This window comes from Callorhinus ursinus, unplaced genomic scaffold (assembly GCF_003265705.2).
Source record: "Callorhinus ursinus isolate GAN/ISIS: 27379988/994484 unplaced genomic scaffold, GSC_fseal_2.0 scaffold25, whole genome shotgun sequence".
Lineage (NCBI taxonomy): Eukaryota > Metazoa > Chordata > Mammalia > Carnivora > Otariidae > Callorhinus > Callorhinus ursinus.
The window spans coordinates 35,256,237-35,278,931 of NW_027397087.1; the positions used below are offsets into that span (position 1 = coordinate 35,256,237).

General features: G+C 36.9%; 1 protein-coding gene across 5 annotated transcripts in view; it reads left to right on the plus strand.

Annotated features, from left to right (window-relative positions):
* LRRC49 (leucine rich repeat containing 49) overlaps window positions 1-22,695 on the plus strand; it is a 168,602-nt gene that overhangs the window by 33,794 nt on the left and 112,113 nt on the right. For 4 of the 5 annotated variants that reach the window (XM_025884467.2, XM_073877295.1, XM_073877296.1 and 1 more), the window contains one exon: window positions 15,843-15,904. In XM_025884467.2, the coding sequence (XP_025740252.1) occupies window positions 15,843-15,904 (62 nt within the window). Of the gene's footprint in view, window positions 1-15,842; window positions 15,905-20,434; window positions 20,522-22,695 lie in introns of those variants that run through there. The other variant, XM_073877297.1, reaches the window with a different exon arrangement.

Here is a 22,695-nt window from a genome sequence, read left to right on the forward strand (position 1 = left end):
ATAATGTGTATCCAGGAAATTGCTTACTGAATTTCCCAGTGAGTATTATATCTGATCATTACGTTTATAGCTTAGGCAGCAGCCAACATCTATGAAAAAGGAAATTGTATTAACTTCTAAAAGTTAAAAAGATTTAATAAGTATGATGCATATGGTATCATCATGATAATAAGTATCATGCATATTAATTTATAGGAAATTTGAATATACATGTAAGGATATATATAAGACTGGATCCAGCTTTTGTTTCTTTTTCAAAGCATCCTTTCCTAAAACAGCCAAGAGACTTAAATCTGAGGATTCATTTTTTTTTTCTTCAGTGTCTCTTCTTTCCTCTAGGGTCAGTTATCACACTTATTCTTTTGCTTTTTTTTTTTCTTTCATGGTTTTGATTCTCCTCAGTGGCTGGTATTCCTGAAATGAAGGACTGTGTTAAGTAGTGACTGGGTCTCCTATGCAGCTGAATAGGTCTTTTTAACTCTAAGATCTCTCCCTAGAATGACCACTGGATTTGTGTAAGTTGTCGAATTTCACACATTGGCAGGCTTCCCTTTAGAGTGAGTGGAAGGGAAAAGGGAGGTTCACTCTGTAATTGCCAAAATAAGAGAATGACTATATGAGGGATAAAAGGACTTTACTACGCAAACAATGAATCATGGATCACTACATCAAAAACTAATGATGTTATGTATGGTGATTAACAACATAATAACATTAAAAAAAAAGGACTTTACTATCTTCTGGGCGGAATGAAACTGCCATTCCTTTTCCGCCTCTGGTTCTAACGTAGCAGTTATTAACCGTCTCCATGGATAAGACACCCACACTCTCCATCCCTCCTTGACAGATACTCTTGTTTTGTTGAGAGAACAGAGCCTGAGGCTCCAGCTGAGGGTTTCTGCAGTAAGCTGCTCTGTACATGGCCTGTGTGTGTGCGTGGCAGGGGCGGGAGTGGGCTGAGGCTGAGGTGGGTTTGTTGCTGCTCCGGTAATGGCAGTCGAGTAGACAGACCTTTAATTACACATCTGAATAGCCACAGTTAACCACTGTCCACTTCTGCTGTCTGCGTGTACTGAGCGTGAGCGCGGTGTAAAGTGGCATTCGGTCAGAGAGGATTGCTGTGGCTGTGGTGCAGCATGTCTCTTGCCAATTCGGAGCTGTCTGCTTTCCTGCTTCCGGAAATTCATCAAAAATGTGCGTCTCTTAACAAGGACTCTCGTTTTTAGCATTTCCATGGATTTACTCATTTTGTGTATTTTTATTGCTTTGCCCATCGAATCTTGTAGAAGAGATGAAACAAATGCATCACCGAGTTCACTATCTTATATGAAAACTTCTCTGATTTTTTTGATGTAGAAAAGTTTTTGTGTGTTTGTTTATTGTAGTTTAAAGTAAAGTAAATAAATTTCAAACCAAATGTCTTTTTTGTTTATATGGTAGCTTTCCCTTTTAAACAGTTGTGAAACATTTCAGACATTCTGAAAAGAAGAGAAATAATATTACCAACATGTGTGTCTATCTACCAATCAACTTAATAAATAAAAACCCTTCAGATATAGTTAAGGCCTAATGCATAACCCTCCCCCATCACATTCCCTCCCTCCTTTGCAGAAGTAAGCACAATTTTGAGTATGGTGTTAATTCCCATGCATGTCTGTTTCCTTTTCCATATATGTATGTGCCCTTTCCTAAACAATATCAAGTAATTTTTTTGTATGCTTTTAAATGTTCATCATTTTTTGGTATGCTTTTAAATGTTCATCATACTGTACATATTTTCTATAAGTTGCTTTTATTAACATGCTTTGAGATTTGTCTGTGTTGTTATCTGTAGCTCTGGTTCACTAATTTTCATTGTTATATAGCATTCCATTGTATGATGGTAATGAACTATTCATTCTTCTACTTATGGACAGTAGTGTTTCCAATTTTTTATTATTAAAAAGTGTCACAAATAACATTTTTGTACATGTCTTTTGGTGGATATGTATAACAGTTTCTGTAGGACAGTGGCTTTCAGACCATAATCTATGATAATAAATAAAATTTACTTAAAACCCAGTTATTAAATACCTAGTCATTAAATGCTTATATGGGTATGTTATAAATAATAGAAGCAAGCATTTCATGAAGCTATACCTACCCTTGCTCTTCTATCAAAAATATTGGTCTCAACCTATTGAATTGATTTCTCGACCAATGAAAAGTTGGTCTCAACCTGTATTTGTCAAACAATGCTCAATGGTAGAGATTGGGAGAGGCATTGCTGGGTGCCAGGAATATGCTCATCATTTCATTTTATCCGATATCATCAAGTTTTGTCCAAAACTTGGTACAAAAATTTGGTACAACCAAATTACATTTCCATCAGCATTACCTGGGAGTTCCTTTAACTTCACGTTTTTGTTGATACCTGATATTGTCAGACCTTTTATTTTTTGCCAATCTTTTAACAATGAAATTATAATGCATTGAGATTTTAATTTGAATTTCCAGTGAGGCCGAATGCCTTTCATCTTTTTTCTTTTGTGATAATTAAGATTGCCAGACTAGTCTTATCCTTTGCTCATTGTAATGACAGGGTTTGTTTGTTTGTTTGTTTGTTTTTCCTCTTGATCAGTGGTATTTCTTTCTTTTTTTTTTAAGATTTTATTTATTTATTTGACAGAGAGAGAGCGCGGATAGGCAGAGCGGCAGGCAGAGGGAGAGGGAGAAGCAGGCTCTCCGCTGAGCAGGGAGCCCAACGCGGGGCTCGATCCCAGGACCCTGGGATCACGACCCCAGGTGAAGGCAGACGCTTAACCAACTGCACCACCCAGGCGCCCTGATCAGTGCTATTTCTTTTGTTTCTAATGTATTTTGAGGAATAGAAGTAAAAATTATCAATAGTTTTCTTTATTGTTTCTGTTTTTTTTTTGTTTGTTTGAAAAATCCTTCCTTAAAGGTTGAGGACATAAAGATATTTTTCTGTATTGTCTAACAAAAGTTTTGAAGTTGCTCTATTTGGAAATGAATCGTTTCTTGTGGTATAAAGTTGAAATCCAGTTTTGTTTTCTTTTTTCTCATAGGGATTGCTAATTGTCCCAGCACCATTTATTGAAAAATGGATTATTTCTGTCCTTCCCTCTCCCCTTGGCAGTATCTCCCTCTAGCAAATTAAATATCCACATATGCATGGGTCTGTGCCTGGCCTCCTGGTCTGTTTGATTGATCTCTAAATATCTTAATAACTGTAATCTCTATTATGTTCTAATAACTAGTAGCATGAGGTCCCCAATCTTCCTTTCTCTTCCCTAGACTTCCTTTAAACAAAAAAATCATGTTATTTATTTTTTTCTTTTTCTATATATATTCTAGAAATAGCATGTCAAGTTTCATGAATAACCCTACTGGTCTGTTTGATTGGAATATTTTTGAATTTGAAGACAATTGACATTTTTGATATTGAACCTTTTTTTTTTTTTTAAAGATTTTATTGTTTATTTGACAGAGAGAGAGATAGTGAGAGCAGGAACACAGGCAGGGGGAGTGGGAGAGGGAGAAGCAGGCTTCCCACGGAGCAGGGAGCCCGTTGCGGGGCTCGATCCCAGGACCCTGGGATCATGACCCGAGCCAAAGGAGATGTTTAAGGACTGAGCCACCCAGACGCCCCAATATTGAACCTTTAATATCATATTATGCACATGGCATATTAATATGAAGGCATAATATGAATACAGCGTATCTCTCAATTTATATATGTCACATTTAATGATTTTTATTCTTCTCCATAGATAGCTTATTTGTTTTTTGTTAGCTTTCTTTCCAGATATTTTATACTTTTTTGCTACAGTTGATTTTGGTTCATTTAGCAACCATGCTCTGACACTTAATAATTCCAATAATATATCTGTAGGTTATCTTAGATTTTCTATTTAGAAAATTTTAATTTTTTGTGAACAATTATAGTTTTTCCTTAATCATTATATGTCTTGTGTCTTCTTGTTTGACTGAGCTAGACTGAACTTCCAGTTTGACCATACCTCCAGAACAAAGCTGAATAAAGAAGCAAAAGTGGGCATCCTTGTCTTATTCCTGATTTTAAAGGAAACGTATCACTAGCTATGTTTGCTAAGTGCCATTTATCAGTCTGAAGAAATGATCCTCTATTTTTAGTTTGCTTAAGTTTATATTATGAATGGTTATTGCATTTTATTAGATGATTCTTATATAACTCTTAGACTGGTCATATGCATTTATTCTTTAATCTGTTAATTCTGGAAATTGTAAGATTTTGTAATGGTAAGTCATTCTAGCATTTTTGGTTATTATGTACTTTATGGGCTATATTTCATATACGTTCCTGGATTTTGTCTATTAATATTTTATTCACAATATTTACATCTATGTTAAGTGAGATTTATCTGTAATTTCTTTTTATTGTTCTTTTCTGGTATGAAGGTCACACTGGCCTCATAAAATGAATTGAGGAGTGCTTCCTATTTTAATATTTGGCATAAATCTCACTATATGAAATTAAAGATGATCTGCTCCTTGTATACTTGGAGGAACTTATCTGTAAAATAGTCTGGGTAGTTTTAAACTATTGGCTCAGTAATAATAGTGTCAGTTTTGATATGTTATAGTTTCCTTTCATCTAAATTCATTTTTCTTTTTTAGCTGCTCTCTGTCGTCATGTGCCCATTGTCGTTTCTTATAATGCTTATTTATACTTTCTTATTTTTTGATTAGTATTGCCTGAGGTTTGTTTATTTTACTAGTAGTTTCAAAGAACTGGCTTTGGCTTTGTTGAACTTCTCTTATGGCTTTAAAAAAATATTGTTCTATTTATTTTTGTTCTTAACTCTTATTTTCTCCATTTGCTTTTTCTTGCTAAAGTTTTGTGTTGGATATTTGATACATTAGTGTTCAGTCCTTTTTAGTTTCTAATACAAGCACTTAGGGCTATAAATTTCCCTCTAAGAACCACTTTAGCTTCTTCCCACAAATTTTGAAATTTAGTATTTTTATTCTAAATATTTTCTTTTTTTAAAAATTTTTTATTGTTATGTTAATCACCATACATTACATCATTAGTTTTTGATGTAGTGTTCCATGATTAATTGTTTGTGCATAAAACCCAGTGCTCCATGCAGAACGTGCCCTCTTTAATGCCCATCACCAGGCTTACCCATCCCCTAGTATTCTGGTGAGAATTTTTGCATCCATGTTCATTGAGGATGTTGGTCTGTAATTCTCCTTTTAGATGGGGTCTTTGTCTGGTTTTGGGATCAAGGTAATGCTGGCCTCATAAAATGAGTTTGGAAGTTTTCCTTCCATTTCTATTTTTTGGAACAGTTTCAGGAGAATAGGTATTAATTCTTCTTGAAATGTTTGGTAGAATTTCCCTGGGAAGCCATCTGGCCCCGGGCTTTTCTTTCTTGGGAGATCTTGGATGACTGCTTCAATTTCCTTAGTGGTTATAGGTCTGTTTAGGTTTTCTATTTCTTCCTGGTTCAATTTCGGTAGTTGATACATCTCTAGGAATGCATCCATTTCTTCCAGGTTATCTAATTTGCTGGCATAGAGTTGCTCATAATATGTTCCTATAATTGTTTGTATGTCTTTGGTGTTGGTTGTTATCTCTCCTCTTTCATTCATGATTTTGTTGATTTGGGTCCTTTCTCTTTTCTTTTTGATAAGTCTGGCCGGGGGTTTATCACTCTTGTTAATTCTTTCAAAGAATCAGCTCCTAGTTTCGTGGATCTGTTCTACTGTTCTTTTGGTTTCTAGTTCATTGATTTCCGCTCTGATCTTTATGATTTCTCTTCTCCTGCTGGGTTTAGGCTTTATTTGCTGTTTTTTCTCTAGCTTCTTTAGGTGTAGGGTTCGGTTGTGTATTTGAGACCTTTCTTGTTTCTTGAGAAAGGCTTGTATTGCTATATACTTTCCTCTTAGGACTGCCTTTGCTGCATCCCAAAGCTTTTGAACAGTTGTGTTTTCATTTTCCTTGGTTTCCATGAATTTTTAAAATTGTTCTTTAATTTTCTGGTTGACCCATTCATTCTTTAGTAGGTTGCTCTTTAGCCTCCATGTATTTGAGTTCTTTCCGACTATCCTCTTGTGATTGAGTTCTAGTTTGAAAGCATTGTGGTCTGAAAATATGCAGGGAATAATCCTAATCTTTTGGTAGCAGTTGAGACCTGATTTGTGACCTAGGATGTCATCCATTCTGGAGAATGTTCCATGGGCACTAGAGAAGAATGTGTATTCTGTTGCTTTGGGATGGAATGTTCTGAATATGTCTGTGAAGTCCGTTTGGTCCAGTGTGTCATTTAAAGTCTTTATTTCCTTGTTGATCTTTTGCTTAGATGATCTGTCCAGTCAGGGAGGTGTTAAAGTCCCCCACCATATTGTATTGTTGTCCATGTGTATCTTTGCTTTTGTTATTAATTGCCTTATATAATTGGCTGCTCCCATGTTAGGGGCATAGATATTTACAATTATTAGATCTTCTTGGTGGATAGACCCTTTAAGTAGGATATAGTGTCCTTCCTCATCTCTTATTACAGTCTTTGTTTTAAAATCTAATTTGTCTGATACAAGGATTGCCACCCCAGCTTTCTTTTGGTGTCCATTAGCATGGTAAATGGTTTTCCACCCCTTCACTTTCAAGGTGCGTGTTTCTTTGGGTCTAAAATGAGTCTCTTGCAGACAGCATATTGATGGGTCTTGTTTTTTATTTTTATTTATTTTTTATTTTTATTTTTTTAAAGAATTTATTTATTTGAGAGAGAGAGAGAGAAACAGCATGAGAGGGGAGAAGGTCAGAGGGAGAAGCAGGCTCCCCGCTGAGCCGGGAGCACGACGTGGGACTCTATCCCAGGACTCTGGGATCATGACCTGAGCCGAAGGCAGTCGCTTAACCAACTGAGCCACCCAGGCGCCCGATGGGTCTTGTTTTTTAATCCAATCTGATAGCCTGTGTCTTTTGATTGGGGCATTTAGCCCATTTACATTCAGGGTAACTATTAAAAGATGTGAATTTAGTGCCATTGTATTGCCTGTAAGTGACTGTGACTGTATATTGTCTGTGTTCCTTTCTGGTCTATGTTGCTTTTAGGTTCTCTCTTTGCTTAGAGGACCCCTTTCAATATTTCTTGGAGGGCTGGTTTCGTGTTTGCAAATTCCTTTAGTTTTTGTTTGTCCTGGAAGTTTTTTATCTCCCCTTCAATTTTCAGTGAGAGCCAACCGGATATAGTATTCTTGGCTGCATATTTTTCTCGTTTAGTGCTCTGAAGATACCATGCCAGTCCTTTCTGGCCTGCCAGGTCTCTGTGGATAGGTCTGTTGCCAATCTAACGTTTCTACCTTTATAGGTTACATATCTCTTCTCCTGAGCTGCTTTCAAGATTTTCTCTTTGTCTCTGAGACTCCTAAGTTTTACTATTAGATGTTGGGGTGTTGACCTATTTTTATTGATTTTGAGAGGGGTTCTCTGTGCCTCCTGGATTTTGATGCCTGTTTCCCTCCCCACATTAGGGAAGTTGTCTGCTAGAATTTGCTCCAATATACCTTCTACCCCTCTCTCTCTTTCTTCTTCTTCTGGGATCCCAATTATTCTAATGTTGTTTCGTCTTATCATATCGCTTATCTCTCGAATTCTGCCCTCGTGATCCAGTAGTTGTTTAACTCTCTTTTTCTCAGCTTCTTTATTTTCCATCATTTGGTCTTCTATATCACTGATTCTCTCTTCTGCCTCATTTATCCTAGCCGTTAGTGCCCCCATTTTTTATTGCACCTCATTAATAGCCTTTTTGATTTCAATTTGGTTAGATTTTAGTTCTTTTATCTCTCCAGGAAGGGTGTCTCTAATAACCTCCATGCTTTTTTCAAGCCCAGCTAGTATCTTTAAAATCATGATTCTGAACTCTAGGTCCGACATGGTACTAATGTCCGTATTGAGTAGGTCCCTGGCAGATGGTACTACCTCTTGTTCTTTTTGCTGAGGTGATTTCTTTCGTTTTTGTCATTTTGTCCAGAGGAGACTAGATGAATGAGAGAACAAAATGCTAACAGGATAACAACGTCCCCAGAAAATGTACTCTAAACAAGTCAGAAAAGACCTGAAACCAGGGGAAAAGAAAGGGAAAGAACGAAAAAAAGAGAAAAAAAAGAAAAAGATAAAAACAAACAAAAACAGAACAACGGAATCGAGTCCCACATCGGGCTCCCTGCTCAGCGGGGGGGGGGGGTCTGCTTCTCCCTCTGACCCTCCTCCCTCTCGTGCTCTCTGTCTCTCATTCTCTCTCTCTCAAATAAATAAATAAAATCTTTAAAAAAAAAAGTTGGACTCTAAATGTGAAGACTTTTCCTCCATACTTTATTGAGGTGTAATTTGGATACAGTAAAATGCACAAATCTTAACTGTACAGTTCAGTGATTTTCTTTTATATGGACATACTTTCATTTGACCACCACTCAGATCAAGATAGAAAACATTTCTTTCTGGGTGCCTGGGTGGCTCAGAAGGTTAAGCATCTGCCTTCTGCTCAGGTCATGATCTCAGGGTCCTGGGATCGAGCCCCACATTGGGCTCCCTGCTCCACGGGGAGCCTGCTTCTCCCTCTCCCTCTGCTGTTTCCTCAGCTTGTGCTCGCTCTCTCTCTGTCAAAAATAAATAAAATGAAAAAATGAAAAAAAAGGAAACATTTCTTTCTTTCCAGAAAGTTCCCTTGTGCCCCTTTCCAGTCAGTGCTTTTCCCTCCCCTAGAAGTTTCTCACTTCTGTCTTCATAGATTAATTTTGCCTGTTTTTGAACTTTTCATGAAGTATATCTATAAAAAATATGTACTCTTTGTGTACTAAACATGTTTTGATATTCATCCATTTTGTGGTGTGTATAGGTAATTTTTTTTAATGAACTGAGTTGCATTCATTTTCTAATTATAATACAATATGTGTTTTCATTCTTCTGTTAATAGTCATCTTGGTTATTTCAATTTTTGGCCCTTACAAATAAAGCTGCTATGAATATTTTTGTAGTCTGATTTATACATTTATTTTGGTGTCCACCAAAATGTACCTCATTTCTCTTAGGTAAATACTTAGGAGCGTCATTACCAAGCCATAAGGTTGGTGGATGTCTAAATTTATTAGAAACTGCCCAAACAGTTTTACCAAGTGATTATGCCATTTTACATTCCAACAGCAATAAACGGGTGTTCTAATTGCTCTACATCCTTGCCAACATTTGATATTGACAGTCTTTATAGTTGTAGTGATTCTGTGATTCTCATTGTGGTTTTAATTTGCAGTCCTTGATGAATAACTGGTGATGTTGAGCATCTTTTCAAGTACTTTTAGGCCATTCTAACGTATGAAGTATCAGTTCAAGTCTTTTGCCCATTTAAGAAAAAATTAGATTATCTTTTTATCATTGAGTTGTAGTAGATCTATATTCTAGCTTCAGGTCCTTTGGTATATGTATTGGGTGTATTTATAGCATGGCTTGCTTTTTTGCTTTCTTAATGTTTTTGATATGTAGAAGCTTACATTTTAATAAAGTATGTTTTATCAATTAGTTTTCTTTTATCACTAGTTCCTTTTTTGCCCTGAACAAGACATTTTTGCCTATCTCGATATCATAAATATGTTCTCTTCTTTCTTCCAAAAGGCTTATAGTTTTACCTTTAACTTAGGGTCTTTGATCCATTTTTAATTAAATTTTGTGTATGGTGTGAAGTAGGGATCCTGGTTAATTTTTCCCATATAGGGATATCTATTTGCTCCACACCTTTTGTTGAGAAGATCTTTCTTTACTCATTGAATTGGTATCTTTGTTGGAATTGAGTTATAATCAAATGGGTCTTTTTGTGGACCTTCTCTTCTGTTCCATATATTTGTATATACCATTATGCCAGAACTACACCATCTAACTTTATGGTAAATGGAGATATTTTGGAGTTCATTCATTTAATGAATTTGTTTTGCTTAATTTTTATGCATGCATAAGAATGATATTTGATTAAAAAGATGGTTACATAAATCTAAAAGAACTCTGAATAACAAAGAAATAAAAATTCTAAGTGGTATTTTATTATTGGTTAATTATTATACTATTGGGTATTTTATTATTGGTAATCAAGTGTTACTTAAAATAATTTTAAGATGATATCTTAGATTTGATCAAATATAGTAATTTTACTAGCACACCTAATATTTTCTTTCCTGAATTGCAGATTCCTATCTTTCATTAATTATGGGAACATACTGAATCTTTATATTTTGAAATATTGCCTTCTTCCATTTTCTCTCTTTCTACTTAAACACCTACTAGATATAGTATGGATCTTCTTGTTCTATCCTTTTTTTCTTAGAATTTCTATCATTTTTTTCTCTCTGCTACATTTCTGCATTCTTTTTACTTCTTTAGTGCTATCTGCTAGTTAACTGTCTCCTCAGTTCTGTCTAGTCTGATTTTCAGTCCATCTACTGACTTTTTAGTAATGACCATAGTTTTTTGTTTCTAGAATCATGTTCTGCATGATTTTTTCATAAATGCCCAGATCTCCTTATTAATAGTATCTTATATTTTTTCATGTTTAGATTTCTTTTATTTCTCTAATAATTTTAAACATTGATCTTCCATAGTCTTTATCTAGTTACTATATTTTCTTAATTTTTGAGCAGTTCTACATTTGCTGCCTGAAGTTTCTGCTGACTCTTGCTCATACTAATTTTTCCCCATAGGTTAGTAGTTTGGGATAGTTAGAATGCTATAAACCCTGCATTGGGTTTTGTGTCTTTCCAGAGAGTGTTGCCAGGAGTGTTAGGGGCATGAATGCCAGGAATCGTTTTTTTATGACGAGTCTTGTTAGATCATGCATGTGATGGAAATTTGAACGACAAATTGAAGTGAGGAAAGGCCTGTGATTATGGAATCCCTATGGGGATTAAACTGTATGTAGAAAAAAATCAGACTGGAAAAGTAGCATGCAACTAGATTGAAAAAAATATATATATCTCCATACGATGGGTAGTAAATAAGTATAAAAGGAGATGTGTGTGTATATATATATATATATATATACACACATGCATATGTACATATATATGTGTGTGTATATATATATGTATATAGATGTCTTTGGTAACAGCCAGAAAATAGACTTTTTTAGTTTTTAATTTTTTTAAAGATTTTTGTTATTTATTTGAGAGAGAGAGAAAGAGAACGCATGTTGGGGGGAGGGGCAGAGGGAGAGAGGGAGAATCTCAAGCAGACTACCTGCTGAGTGCAGGGCTGGATCTCATGACCCTGAGTTCATGACCTGAACCAAAATCAAGAGTTGGATGCTTAGCCAACTGAGCCACCTAGGTGCCCTGAAAATAGACTTTTTTAAGTCGGCATTTAAATGTGCAATTGGACTTGTTGATGATGGCTTGCACATATAATTTCTCATATAATATATTTCTGTGTCAAAAGTGATGGCTGTAGCTAGTAGTTATTTTGGAATTAATAAATCTTTTTGTAAAAAAGAGTACTTTTTTGCTTTTTTTCAGACTTATTCAGTGCTTAATAAATCTCTTTTTAGTTCCCAAAATAATTATCCTATATATTTATTTATTTTTATTTATGACAGAATAGGTAACAAAATGAGAGTAGCTGTGATGTTTTTTTAGTCCTCTTTGTCCTACTGGATGCATGCCAAAGTCTCCATCTCTTCGACCTTTCTTCCTTATTCCTCTGCAGGAAGCTACTCCAAAAATAGCTTCAGTAATAGATGTTCTACACATGGTCAGATTGCTGAACCATTTAGTTCTTTTGTGAAGTTTAAGAATATGGAAAATCGTGTCTGAACAGAGTAGGACAAGCATGTTTCTCAAATGGCAAGTCACTGTTCTTTTGAAAAATAAAGAATTATAATCCTCTCAATAATCTGTAGTAATTTTATTTAAGTCTAATTATAAAGGATTCTATTTTTAAAATATACAAAATCGTTTTGAATCTTCAAAGGTTGTGAATGTAATCTTAGAATTGTGTTTTGTTAAATATAATTTGAGACTATGAGCAGATTAATAACACACAAAGTACAGACATTACCTTATATGTAAATCTTTTGTTTTGTCTTCTTTTTCTCGTTTTAGGTATGTTAACATTGTTGCTTTTTTGCAATAGTTTCTCTGTCCGTGAAATAGTTACCTCCGGAAAAGATTTGTTGGGAGGATTTAACAATTGACAATTAAATTAATGTGCTGACTTTTTCTTCAAGTTATTAGGATATAGCTTACATTATCCTTAACCCTCCATTTCTCCTTTCCCCATCATTGCAAAATAATTATATTTTTTGGATAAGTAGATTGTCAAATGCTGACTCCCCAGAATATCACCGGGATAATGTGTTAATAAAGAAAAGCTGAGATTGTTACTTATTGACAAGAAGAGCACACTACCTTGACATAGTCTTAGTGATGTCTTCAAGGGGAAAGGCAGGATATTTATTTTTGAGATTTCTTGGGGGGTCTGGTTTAAGGTGGGTCTTTCAGTGAAGGGGCTTGATTCATATTGATGAGTTTATGATATAATAGATTAGGATTGTCCAGCATAGCAAGATGAGCTTTGCAAAGTGAATATTGGATCATGGTATTAAACCATGAGATGTCATCCTAGGATTTCTCTTCGTCTCCCTCCAATGGTGAATCCCCTTCCTGGATCTTAACCTATCTCCGTCTTTGGTTTCCTCTCTCATATTAGAGGAGTCATTTTCTAGTGGCTTTCAATGAGTCGTCTTGGTTTTTTTTTTTTACTGTAAAAAACTGACAGATAATTGATATGATAAATGTTTTCTTTTTGTGTATTGTAATGCTAGAAATTCATTACAATGTATATCTCAAAATCGCTAGCAAGATTAAAGTTGTAATTTTCTTATAGAAATGAAATTTGGGACAACAAAAATGATTGTGTGATTATGGGTATTTTGCTTTTTAAAGTTTTGGAAGGGCTGTCTACTTAACTGGCTATAGGGATATATGTAGTTAAATTCTGAGTTTTGGTTTTTCAATTTGTTGTAAATATTTGATGAGGGGCTCTAGCTCATGACCCTGAGATCATGACCTGAGCCAAAATCAAGAGTTGGACGCTTAACTGACTGAGCCATCCAGGTGCCCCTGTTGTAAATATTTTTTATAGCTCTATTCTTTAATGACGGCTAATGATTTTGAAAATTTGATAAAGATATTTATTTTTATTTGGTAATATTTTATTTCATAAATGAAGATAAATACAAAACATAATTTAATCAAATAAACTTTAAAAAACTGTTTCTCACGGGCGCCTGGGTGGCTCAGATGGTTAAGCGTCTGCCTTCAGCTCAGGTCATGATCCCAGGGTCCTGGGATCGAGTCCCGCATCAGGCTCCCTGCTCCTTGGGAGCCTGCTTCTCCCTCTGCTTCTCTCTCTCTCTCTCTCTCTCTCTGTCTCTCATGAATAAATAAATAAATAAAATCTTTAAAAAAAAAACTGTTTCTCACAAATTATAGACTGATGTAATTTGAGTTTATATTCCAATAGCAAAAACTTAGGTCTTGAAAGGTGTCTGTAAGTCTCTGAAGGTGGTAGGCTGGAGCTGAGAGAGGCAAATGTATTTTTTTTTAAGGTGCCTTGATTTAAAGGAGATCCTGGCTACTGTTTCTCACTTTCTCCCAGTCAGATGTCAACAAACAATGCTTATGCCCAGAAATATCTCAGGTAGTTTTCAGGAAGAATTTGGGAGAAAAAAACTTGAGAGTACAGAGATGGCTTTCAGTTTGGCTATGACCCATATTTTCAGAGACCAGATAGGAAGCAAGCCACCATTTCTTTGGAAAGTAGAGCCCTGGAACAAAACGAGACTTACTACTGGTCCATTACTCCTCCACCCCACTTCCCTGTCATTTCTGGCAATATCAGAGACAGGAAGCTGTAAAGATGATTCAAGAAGTTGGCCAACATATAGAGCTTATCACCCACTGTGGGGAATTTGGCTGCCTTCCTACTTTCCGCAGACTTATTCCTTGGCCATGGTTGAAAAACTCTAAAAACCTCTTATTCACATCTATGGAACAGGCTTTTCAGGGGTGGACCTGAGAATGGTAGTGCCAGATGAATAGTACACATAGTCCATGTTCTGATCACTGGCAGTTGTATTTGTTTTACACTGTTTAGGGTCTGTAGGGTTGAGAAAGTGTTGGAGAATGGTGCACAGGGAAACTCGGTGGGAGAATGTCTTAAGCCAGATTCATTTCTCCTATGCCCTCTCAAAAACCAGTGAGATATGGCTGTGCTACAATTCCATCACTTTTACATTTTCTTTGTACAACAAGCTTTCAAAAATAAATAAGTGAGGCATTTTTGGAAAAGCTAGGCGTGGCTGTCATTTTAATGCACTTGCCTTAATTCTTACTGGGGTCTTGGAAATGGTAGTTTTAAAAGGGAGGAAGGAAAAGAGGGAGGAATAAAGATAATGACTTACAGAAACAGTAAAACAAGTTTTGATTTGGGTTTAAATATTGGGCACAATAATATATGTAAATACATATATTAGCATTATTCCAACTCATATAACTAGGAATTATTGTGATATTGCCCTTAAAAATGAAAAACGTTTCTTATACACCTGAAACTAATATAACACTGTATGTTAATTATGCTTCAAAAAAGAATCAGTCCTAGACAATAAAAACAAAAAACAAAATGAGAGAGAAATGTCTCCTGAATTTTCATACTTCATATTAACAGCAGATATTTTAGCTGGGTCATAATCCAGCAAATTAAAGTGAGTCTTGAAAAAAAAATTTTTAATGAAAAAAAAAGAGAGAGAAAAACATTTTATATGGGAAGTGCCAGTGTGTAGAATTTTAGCGGAAGTCAAGATAACAAATCTTGTCCTGTCTTGGCCTCTAAGGCAGTATGTAATGCTGGGTCACCTTTCCACCCCACTTCCACCCTACCTCTGCAACAGCCTCCACTGTTCATTTCTCATGTGCATAATGAGGTTGTAGACTAGGTAATCACTAAGCTTCTTAAGGTTCTATTACTCCAGTGTATGTCAGACTTTTAAGAAGTCTGTGTCTTTTCATTTAATGAAGTTAGGTAGCTTTGTATTTATTTTGTGATTTAAAAAAAAAAAAATCACTTGAGCCAAAACATCTCAGTATTTGCTAAGGATAAAACTACATTTAAACAGCCGTGGTTTCCTTTGGGATGCTGTACCTAAACAGAACAGGGGTGATTTCTAATTGTAAGAATGTCTGATGTTTGCTTAGACTGGAAATTGCCCTTCCGTGACACTCATTGTGATCTGCTTTTCGTTTTATGGGGGAATTGTCAGCATATTGGTTCATTTATAACTGGGTGGTGTGTTTCCAAGGGTTTGAGAATAGTGAGGGAAATTGCTTTGAAATTCTCAGCACTGTTCTGAAAGCTAATTGCATAAATTTAAAATTTTAAAACATTTGAGTAGCTTCCTTTTAAAAGTGATTTTTAACCAGTGTTTGATCCTACTATATTTGTGCTACAGTTGAAATGCTGAAGTAGCATTTTGGCTTCTTTCCCAAAAGCACGCTTGAAGAGGCTAGCAGCATCTCTCCCTGTTCTCAGTGCCTTTTACCTTGTGAGTGGTGCAGCTTTGCTCTGCGGATGAACTGCCGCCCTCCCATTTAATCTGCAGTGGAGAAGAATGGAGCGCAACGCCTGGTAGAAAACAGTGCTCTAGCAAGGTTGCCGGAAACAGAAGTGAATATGTATTGCAACAGCTGAGCAAGAAGACATGTATGATAGTTTTTTTCTTTCAGCTGATAAATTTTTGCTTTCTGTTTCCTTCTAGAGAGATGTGGACAATTTGCCCTGCCTCCAACGTCTGTTTCTCAGCTTCAACAATATCTCTACGTAAGTGGAAACTCCCAGTTTGTCATTTATTGATAACCTGTCTGTGTGGGTTCTAGGGCTTTAAATGAGGACTGTAAGTACCTTGGAAAATCTTACTGTCATGTGAGATTTTAAATTTGAAAATGATAGGGCCAAATGACAAAGTTCTTCGTGCAAAAACCAAGCTCTGGTGCGGATCAGAGACTCTAAGGCTAAAATGATGACATTGGTATAGCATGTGCTTTTTATTTAAGTATACTTTAGGGTTGCTCTTTTGCAAAATGTGTATGTGGAAATGTCAACATATACTTTGCTGTCCTTTGTTTGACACTTACTGCACCAGTCAGTTGAATTAGAATTTCTTCCATAAATTATCATCTACAATCTGTGTAGCTACTAAGCAATTTTGATATAGCGGGCTATATTTGTCACTGAGCCTCTTGCTAATTGGGCCATAACTTTTAACTTGCTATCCCTACTTAGAACTATTGCTGCTAAGAAACAGTATATCAGAGTATTTAAATGCATACATTTTGTTTTCCAAAGAGCTGAAGTGTATCATCCTTTACATTGTGATGCTGTCTCATTCAGTGTCAATGTGGAAGATTTCAGCACTAGAGCTGAGACAGGCATTCGGGCTTTTCGAAGCAAAAGGATCTCTACTCCTTCCCTCATTCTTTCCTTCTCCTCTTTCCCCTAGCCACTCAGTTTGAATTATGCTTTGTAACTGCCCCCTCTGTTCTTTAGTTTAACTTCAAGGCTGTACTTGGCACCAGCTTTTTTAAGAAGGTGAGAACAAAGTATAAAACAGTTCAGAAAACATCTCTTCCTGAGCTCAAAGTCTATGCTTCTGAAGATTAAGAACCAGTGTAGGGGCACCTGGCTGGCTCAGTCAGTAGAGCATGTGACTCTCGATCTCAGGGTCATGAGTTCAGGTCCCACATTGGGCATAGAGTTTACTTAAAATAAATAAATAAACCTTAAAAAAAAAAAAGAACCAGTTTAGTTTTCGTGCATTTTTTTTTAAAGATTTTATTTATTTATTCATGAGAGCCAGAGAGAGAGAGAGAGAGAGAGAGAGGCAGAGGGAGAAGGAGGCTCCCAAGGAGCAGGGAGCCCGATGAGGGACTCGATCCCAGGACCCTGGGATCATGACCTGAGCCGAAGGCAGACAGTTAACCATCTGAGCCACCCAGGCGCCCCTTTTCGTGCATTTTTTTGTTTGTTTGTGTATTTTTCCTCCCCTATCAGACCTAAGTGTTAACTCCATATCTCTGTGCTATCTCTAGAAGTTAGAGATTAAATCCAGGTAGTGAACTTCGCAGATAGGCATTATTTCAAAGAAAATACCCTTACTCTGTCTCTCTTCTCCTCTGTGGAAAAAATATTGAAGTTTTCTGTAAGACTTTTCATATTCTTTTCAGTTTATGCTGAGTGCTGTTCCAGTGGTCTTTCCATCTGCTGGGGAGGTGGGATTTCTGACAATGGCAGTGGAAGGGACGCTTAATTTTCTTTAAGGAATTTCTTCCTAAAGACCATTAGCAACTATTTGGAGAAGATAGTTTCTCATTCTCACAATATTTGCTGTTTAAGGTGCTGGAAACCCTTAGATTCCCCCAACTTATGGTGGAATGCATTACTTTTGATTCTTGCCTTGATTGTGGGGAGTATTTAAAGAGAGATACAAGTTTGGATGTATAGGGGCTATGATGTTCCCAGGTCCCCAGGATACTCGAGCTTCTGAACTTCTGGCTCTATATAGAGTTGGTTTGAATTGTTTATATATAGGGAATTTTCTTCCCAACCTGGGAAGGAGTTTTACCACCCAGAAAAATAAAGATATGATTAATGGGATTACTGTTGATAACTTTCTTTTTTAAAAAACAGTTTTAGTTTTATTTCAGCCATGGTAGGTTTTCCATGAGCTGTGAAAAGTTATGCTACTTGATAATAAACCTGTCGGTTCGATATACTACTTTGTAAGTTGGACCTCTGATTTTCATATGCCCCAAATCAATGATCTTTTATGCCTTAAAGAGTTAAATTACCAGAGGAAAGTTGTGTCTGTCACATATATAATATGTCCTTTGGTCATTGTCGCGTTGTCATTAAGGAATATTTGCTTTGTAGGGGCAATTAAAGGTAATCAGTGTCATATGCTTCACTGTCCTCCTCCCTCTCTTATAACTTTCTTTAAAAAGCATGATTTCCCAAGAAATTGGGCTAGTGGTGAGTCAACAATTTTAGTGGTTTCATTTTCTTACTAACGGTTTTCTCTGTGTTGCTACATAGGCTTAGCCCTTTACCTTACTTGAATAATTCCAGCTTACCTACTTTTGAGGCTCAGTACATTTTCTCTTCTGTTCCTGTTGACATGTGTGGTCCAGGAGATGGTATATAGATTAGATTTGATCTGCTGGGGGGAAAAATTGGGGAGTGCAAGCCTTGAAAACATTTCTGTTAGCTTTACTCAGGACACAAACATCTCAGCTGGGCATCAGGTGACTTGTAGTGATAACTATAGTATCTTTTCAGGGCCTCCGTGTCCTGTTATAGTCCTGGCCTAGTGGAGTTGTCTGGTTTTACAGTTTAGTGGCCCAGGAGTGACAGAGGTCAAGAAGAGTAGAAGTAGCAGCATAAAGCTGAAAGTACCTTTTAGGACTTCCTCTGGGAAACTCACAGATACTATTCAGCCAATGAAAACATCCAATTAACTGTATATCCATTTCAGGGAAACAATTATGTATTGACTGTTATATAGTAGGGCTTACTAGTTTCTGACCAAATTGTTGGATTCTTAGGGGGCCATTTGCATAAACTATTAGGTACCTGGTGGAAATTCGGAAAGTTTCAAAATGTGATGGCACCCTATTGAATACAGAGAATTCCAACATGGGTTAAATAGGTACCTATACTTATTTATTAAAAAAAAATTTTTTTTCTTTTAAGATTTTATTTATTTATTTGACAAAGAGACACAGCGAGAGAGGGAACACAAGCAGGGGGAGTGGGAGAGGGAGAAGCAGGCTTCCCACGGAGCAGGGAGCCCAATGTGGGGCTCGATCCCAGGACCCTGGGATCATGACCTGAGCTGAAGGCAGATGCTTAATGACTAAGCCACCCAGGCGCCCCTAGGTACCTATATTTAATGTCATGTGTATAGAACCCCTTTTGTGTGTTTTTCTGCAGCTATTAGAACACTGCATTTAGCACCACCAGTAGGCATGCAAGATGCGTTTAGAGAACGAATGACATGTATCTATGTTTATGTAGCTGAATAGAATCAGTGCTTCTGAGGTTAAAATATCCCTCAAACCTGAGGAAGGCAGAGACACAAATAGGTAATTATTATACAGTGAATTAAACTTAGTTGTAGTGATCTGTGGGGATATTAGAAAATGTAAATCAGCCTGAGGAAGGGAAGCAAAGGAAGCCTTCCCAGAGGGAAATGATACCTGGACCCAGCGCGAAGGGAAGAGTAGGCCTTAGCGGAGCAAAGCGTACTTGGACATTTCTGGTGGAGGACACAAGCTGGGCAGAGTTGATGCAGAAGGCTCAGGGCGAACTCACTAGGTTTACCCTCTCTGGACTTGCGGTGAGGTCCTTGCTCTCCTTTTCTCCCTCCCTGCCCGGGGCCTTCTCCAGACCACAGAACACAGGAGGGACCTGCCAAAGTAGGTTTTATGATGATCACCCTGAGAGTAATATTCTGTGGTTAATTAAGGGGATCCGTTATATCTAATTTATTCTTCAGACATGGTCATTCCATTATTCAACTCTTCTTCTGAGGTACTGTTTTGTTGATTTGTTTTGTTTTTCTTTACTCTCATGATCTTAATTTCCGAGTAGTCTAATTGCATTTTTTTTCCTAATGGCTTATTCTTAGTTTATGGATGAGAGAAAGTTTTCTTTGGTTTCTAGAATTTACTTTTTTCCCCTCAGAGTTAATCCTGTATTTGCTCTCCAAACAAAACCAAACAAAAATGCTCTTTCTTTTTTTTGTTTCTTTATTTCTTTGATTTTTGGATGGCAGTTCATATTTACAAATGAGAGTCTGGATGGATTTGTTTTGTCAGCAATGGTTAAAAAAAATCACTGTAAATGCAAATTGAGTATAGGATCTTTGCAGAGGACATAGGGTAGGGAGGAGGGAAGATAACAACCCAGTTGGACTTTCCTTTATGATGTGCACAAGAAACTTGCCTTCTGGAAATGGAGGCTCCTTTTTCATCTTGGCCACCAGAATTTACCCAGAGCACTGCCTTTCCTCTCTCATCATTTTCAACCTTCAGACGATTCACAAGGCACGACTCTGAGAGTGAGATGCTGGAAAACTGTTACTGAAGCCTTCAATAATTACCGGACAACTGGCCCACATCCATTGTCAACATTTGCTGCCTCTGATGTAGGGAATATTCTAAGATTCTGCTGGCAACACTTACAATGTAAATGATCCTGTTCATTTCAGGATTTTAGCAATTTGGGGTTTTACTGATCCCATCTGCTTTCTATCTTCCAGAAATTCCTTAGTGTTCTGGTCTGCTGATGGAACTCTTCCTGGTTTTCTAGTACTGCTATGGATATTTTCATGCTTTTATGTTCATTCATTTCAAAGAGATTTTGAGAGGGTGGAGAGAGGTAAGTGCATGTGCTCAGGCAGCCATTCTCATAACTGTCTTTTCTTTGAGTGATTTTCCCCAAATAGGCTACGCATAAAAATATCCTTGGAAGCTTTAAAAATACATAGTCACTGGTTCACTGCTAGGTAATCTGCTGCCGCAGATTGGAGTGGAGCCAGGGATCTGTAATTTTTTTTTTAAAGATCTATCTATCTATCTATCTATCTATCTATCTATCTATTTATTTTTTTATTTATTTGACAGAGAGAGAGAGACAGTGAGAGAAGGAACACAAGCAGGGGGAGTGGGAGAAGGAGAAGCAGGCTTCCCACTGAGCCAGGAGCCCGATGCGGGGCTCGATCCCAGGACCCTGGGATCATGACCTGAGCTGAAGGCAGATGCTTAACGACTAAGCCACCCAGGCACCCCGGGATCTGTAATTTTTTAAGGCTTCTCAGAGTATCCTGATGTGCAACTCAGTGCTAGATTTGGGAACCAGTGCGTTATGGCGCCCCAAAATGAGAATATGTGTTAACATAGGCATCACACAAAATTTCCCTTCACGAGGAAAAGCTTTATAAACAAAAATATTTGTCAAGGATAAAGTAAAGATTTGTGACCCTCAGGAGGTAGTTTATGATCTTTAGCCCAAAACTGTAGTGTTCCATCAGCTTCATCTCTTCCACTGAGATGGTTGCAGGGTGCTGCTCTTCATTACAAGGTTAAGTTGAAGTTGATTCTTCTTTCCAGGCTCTCTCTCCTTTCATTCTCCAATGTAGAAAGTTTTTACAAGCTTTTTAAAAAACAAACAAACAAACAAACAAACAAAAAAACAAAAAAGAGGAAGGGTTTATAATTCTAGTGTCTTGATTACCTAAAAGGGAATGGTTGCTGTTGCTTGTAGAACTGAGGGGAATTCAGTATAATTGGGAAAGGAGTCAAATACTAGTGAGGTTCAGATATTAGCACAGGACTCTTGGGCTTGTGTATTCTTTTTTAAAATTGTGGTAAAATACATATAAATGTCCCATCTTAATTATTGTTAAGTATACAGTGCAGTGGTGTTACATTTACATTGTTGTGTAGCCAATCTCCAGAACTCCTTCATCTTGTAAAACTGAAACTCTGTACCCATTAAACAACATTTCCCCTTTCTTCCCTTCCCCAGCTCTGGCAACCACCATTCTGTTTTCTGTTTCTGTGAATGTGATTGCCCTAGATACCTAATGTAAGTGGAATCATACTGTATTTGACTGTTTGTGTCTGGCTTACTTCACTTGCATAATGTCCTCAAAGTTCATCCATGCTGTAGCATTCATCAAAATTTCCTTCCTTTTAATTATTCTTGAGGTAGTGTGGAACATACTAGAAGAGGGAACTTGCAGAATGAGCCGTGCCTACCTCTCTATCCTCATTGCCTTCCCATAATGCTCTAGACTCCTAGTCCACTGAGCTTCCTTAAATGTAGCATGCTCCCCTTTGCCCACTCAGTCTTTGTATATACAATGGCTTCTGGCAATAACATTTTCCTACCTGCTCGGTGCCTGAGTAACTCCTGATCATCCTTTAGATTTGAGATTAAATGATACCAAGTGCTCTCAAACTTTAATATGCCTAAGAATTATCTGGAGAGCCTGCAGCTCTCTGGGCCCATCCTCCATGGATTCTAATTCAGTAGTTTTAGGTGGGGCTCAGGAATTTGCATCTTTAGCAAATGATGTAGCTGACTTAAAAACACCACTGGTCTGTGTTTTTTAGTCTTTGGGTCAAAACCCATATAGGGATCCTAAAATCAATCTTGTGGTTAAGGCTGGGAAAAGAAAAATGGAATAGAAAATATCAGTTTGTCCCACATTTTCAGGACAAATATTGTTTCATGAAAATTTTCCAGTTTTAATTACATATGGGTGTGTCTATGTATGAGTTTGTGTGTGTGCATTATTTTACTATAGATATGTGGGGACTGGGTTACAATGTAAATATATTTCTCAGTATGTATTGAGTTTACAAAGTTTGAACAATACTATGGTGTCTTGCTACATGCTTTCCTCATAGCTTCCTGTACTTCTACAATTATTGCAGTTCCATAGTTTATTGAACTTTCTTTTATTTATTTATTTTTTAAAGATTTATTTATTTTAGAGGCAAAGAGAGGAAGAGAGCATGAGTGGGAGGGGCAGAGGGAGAGGGAGA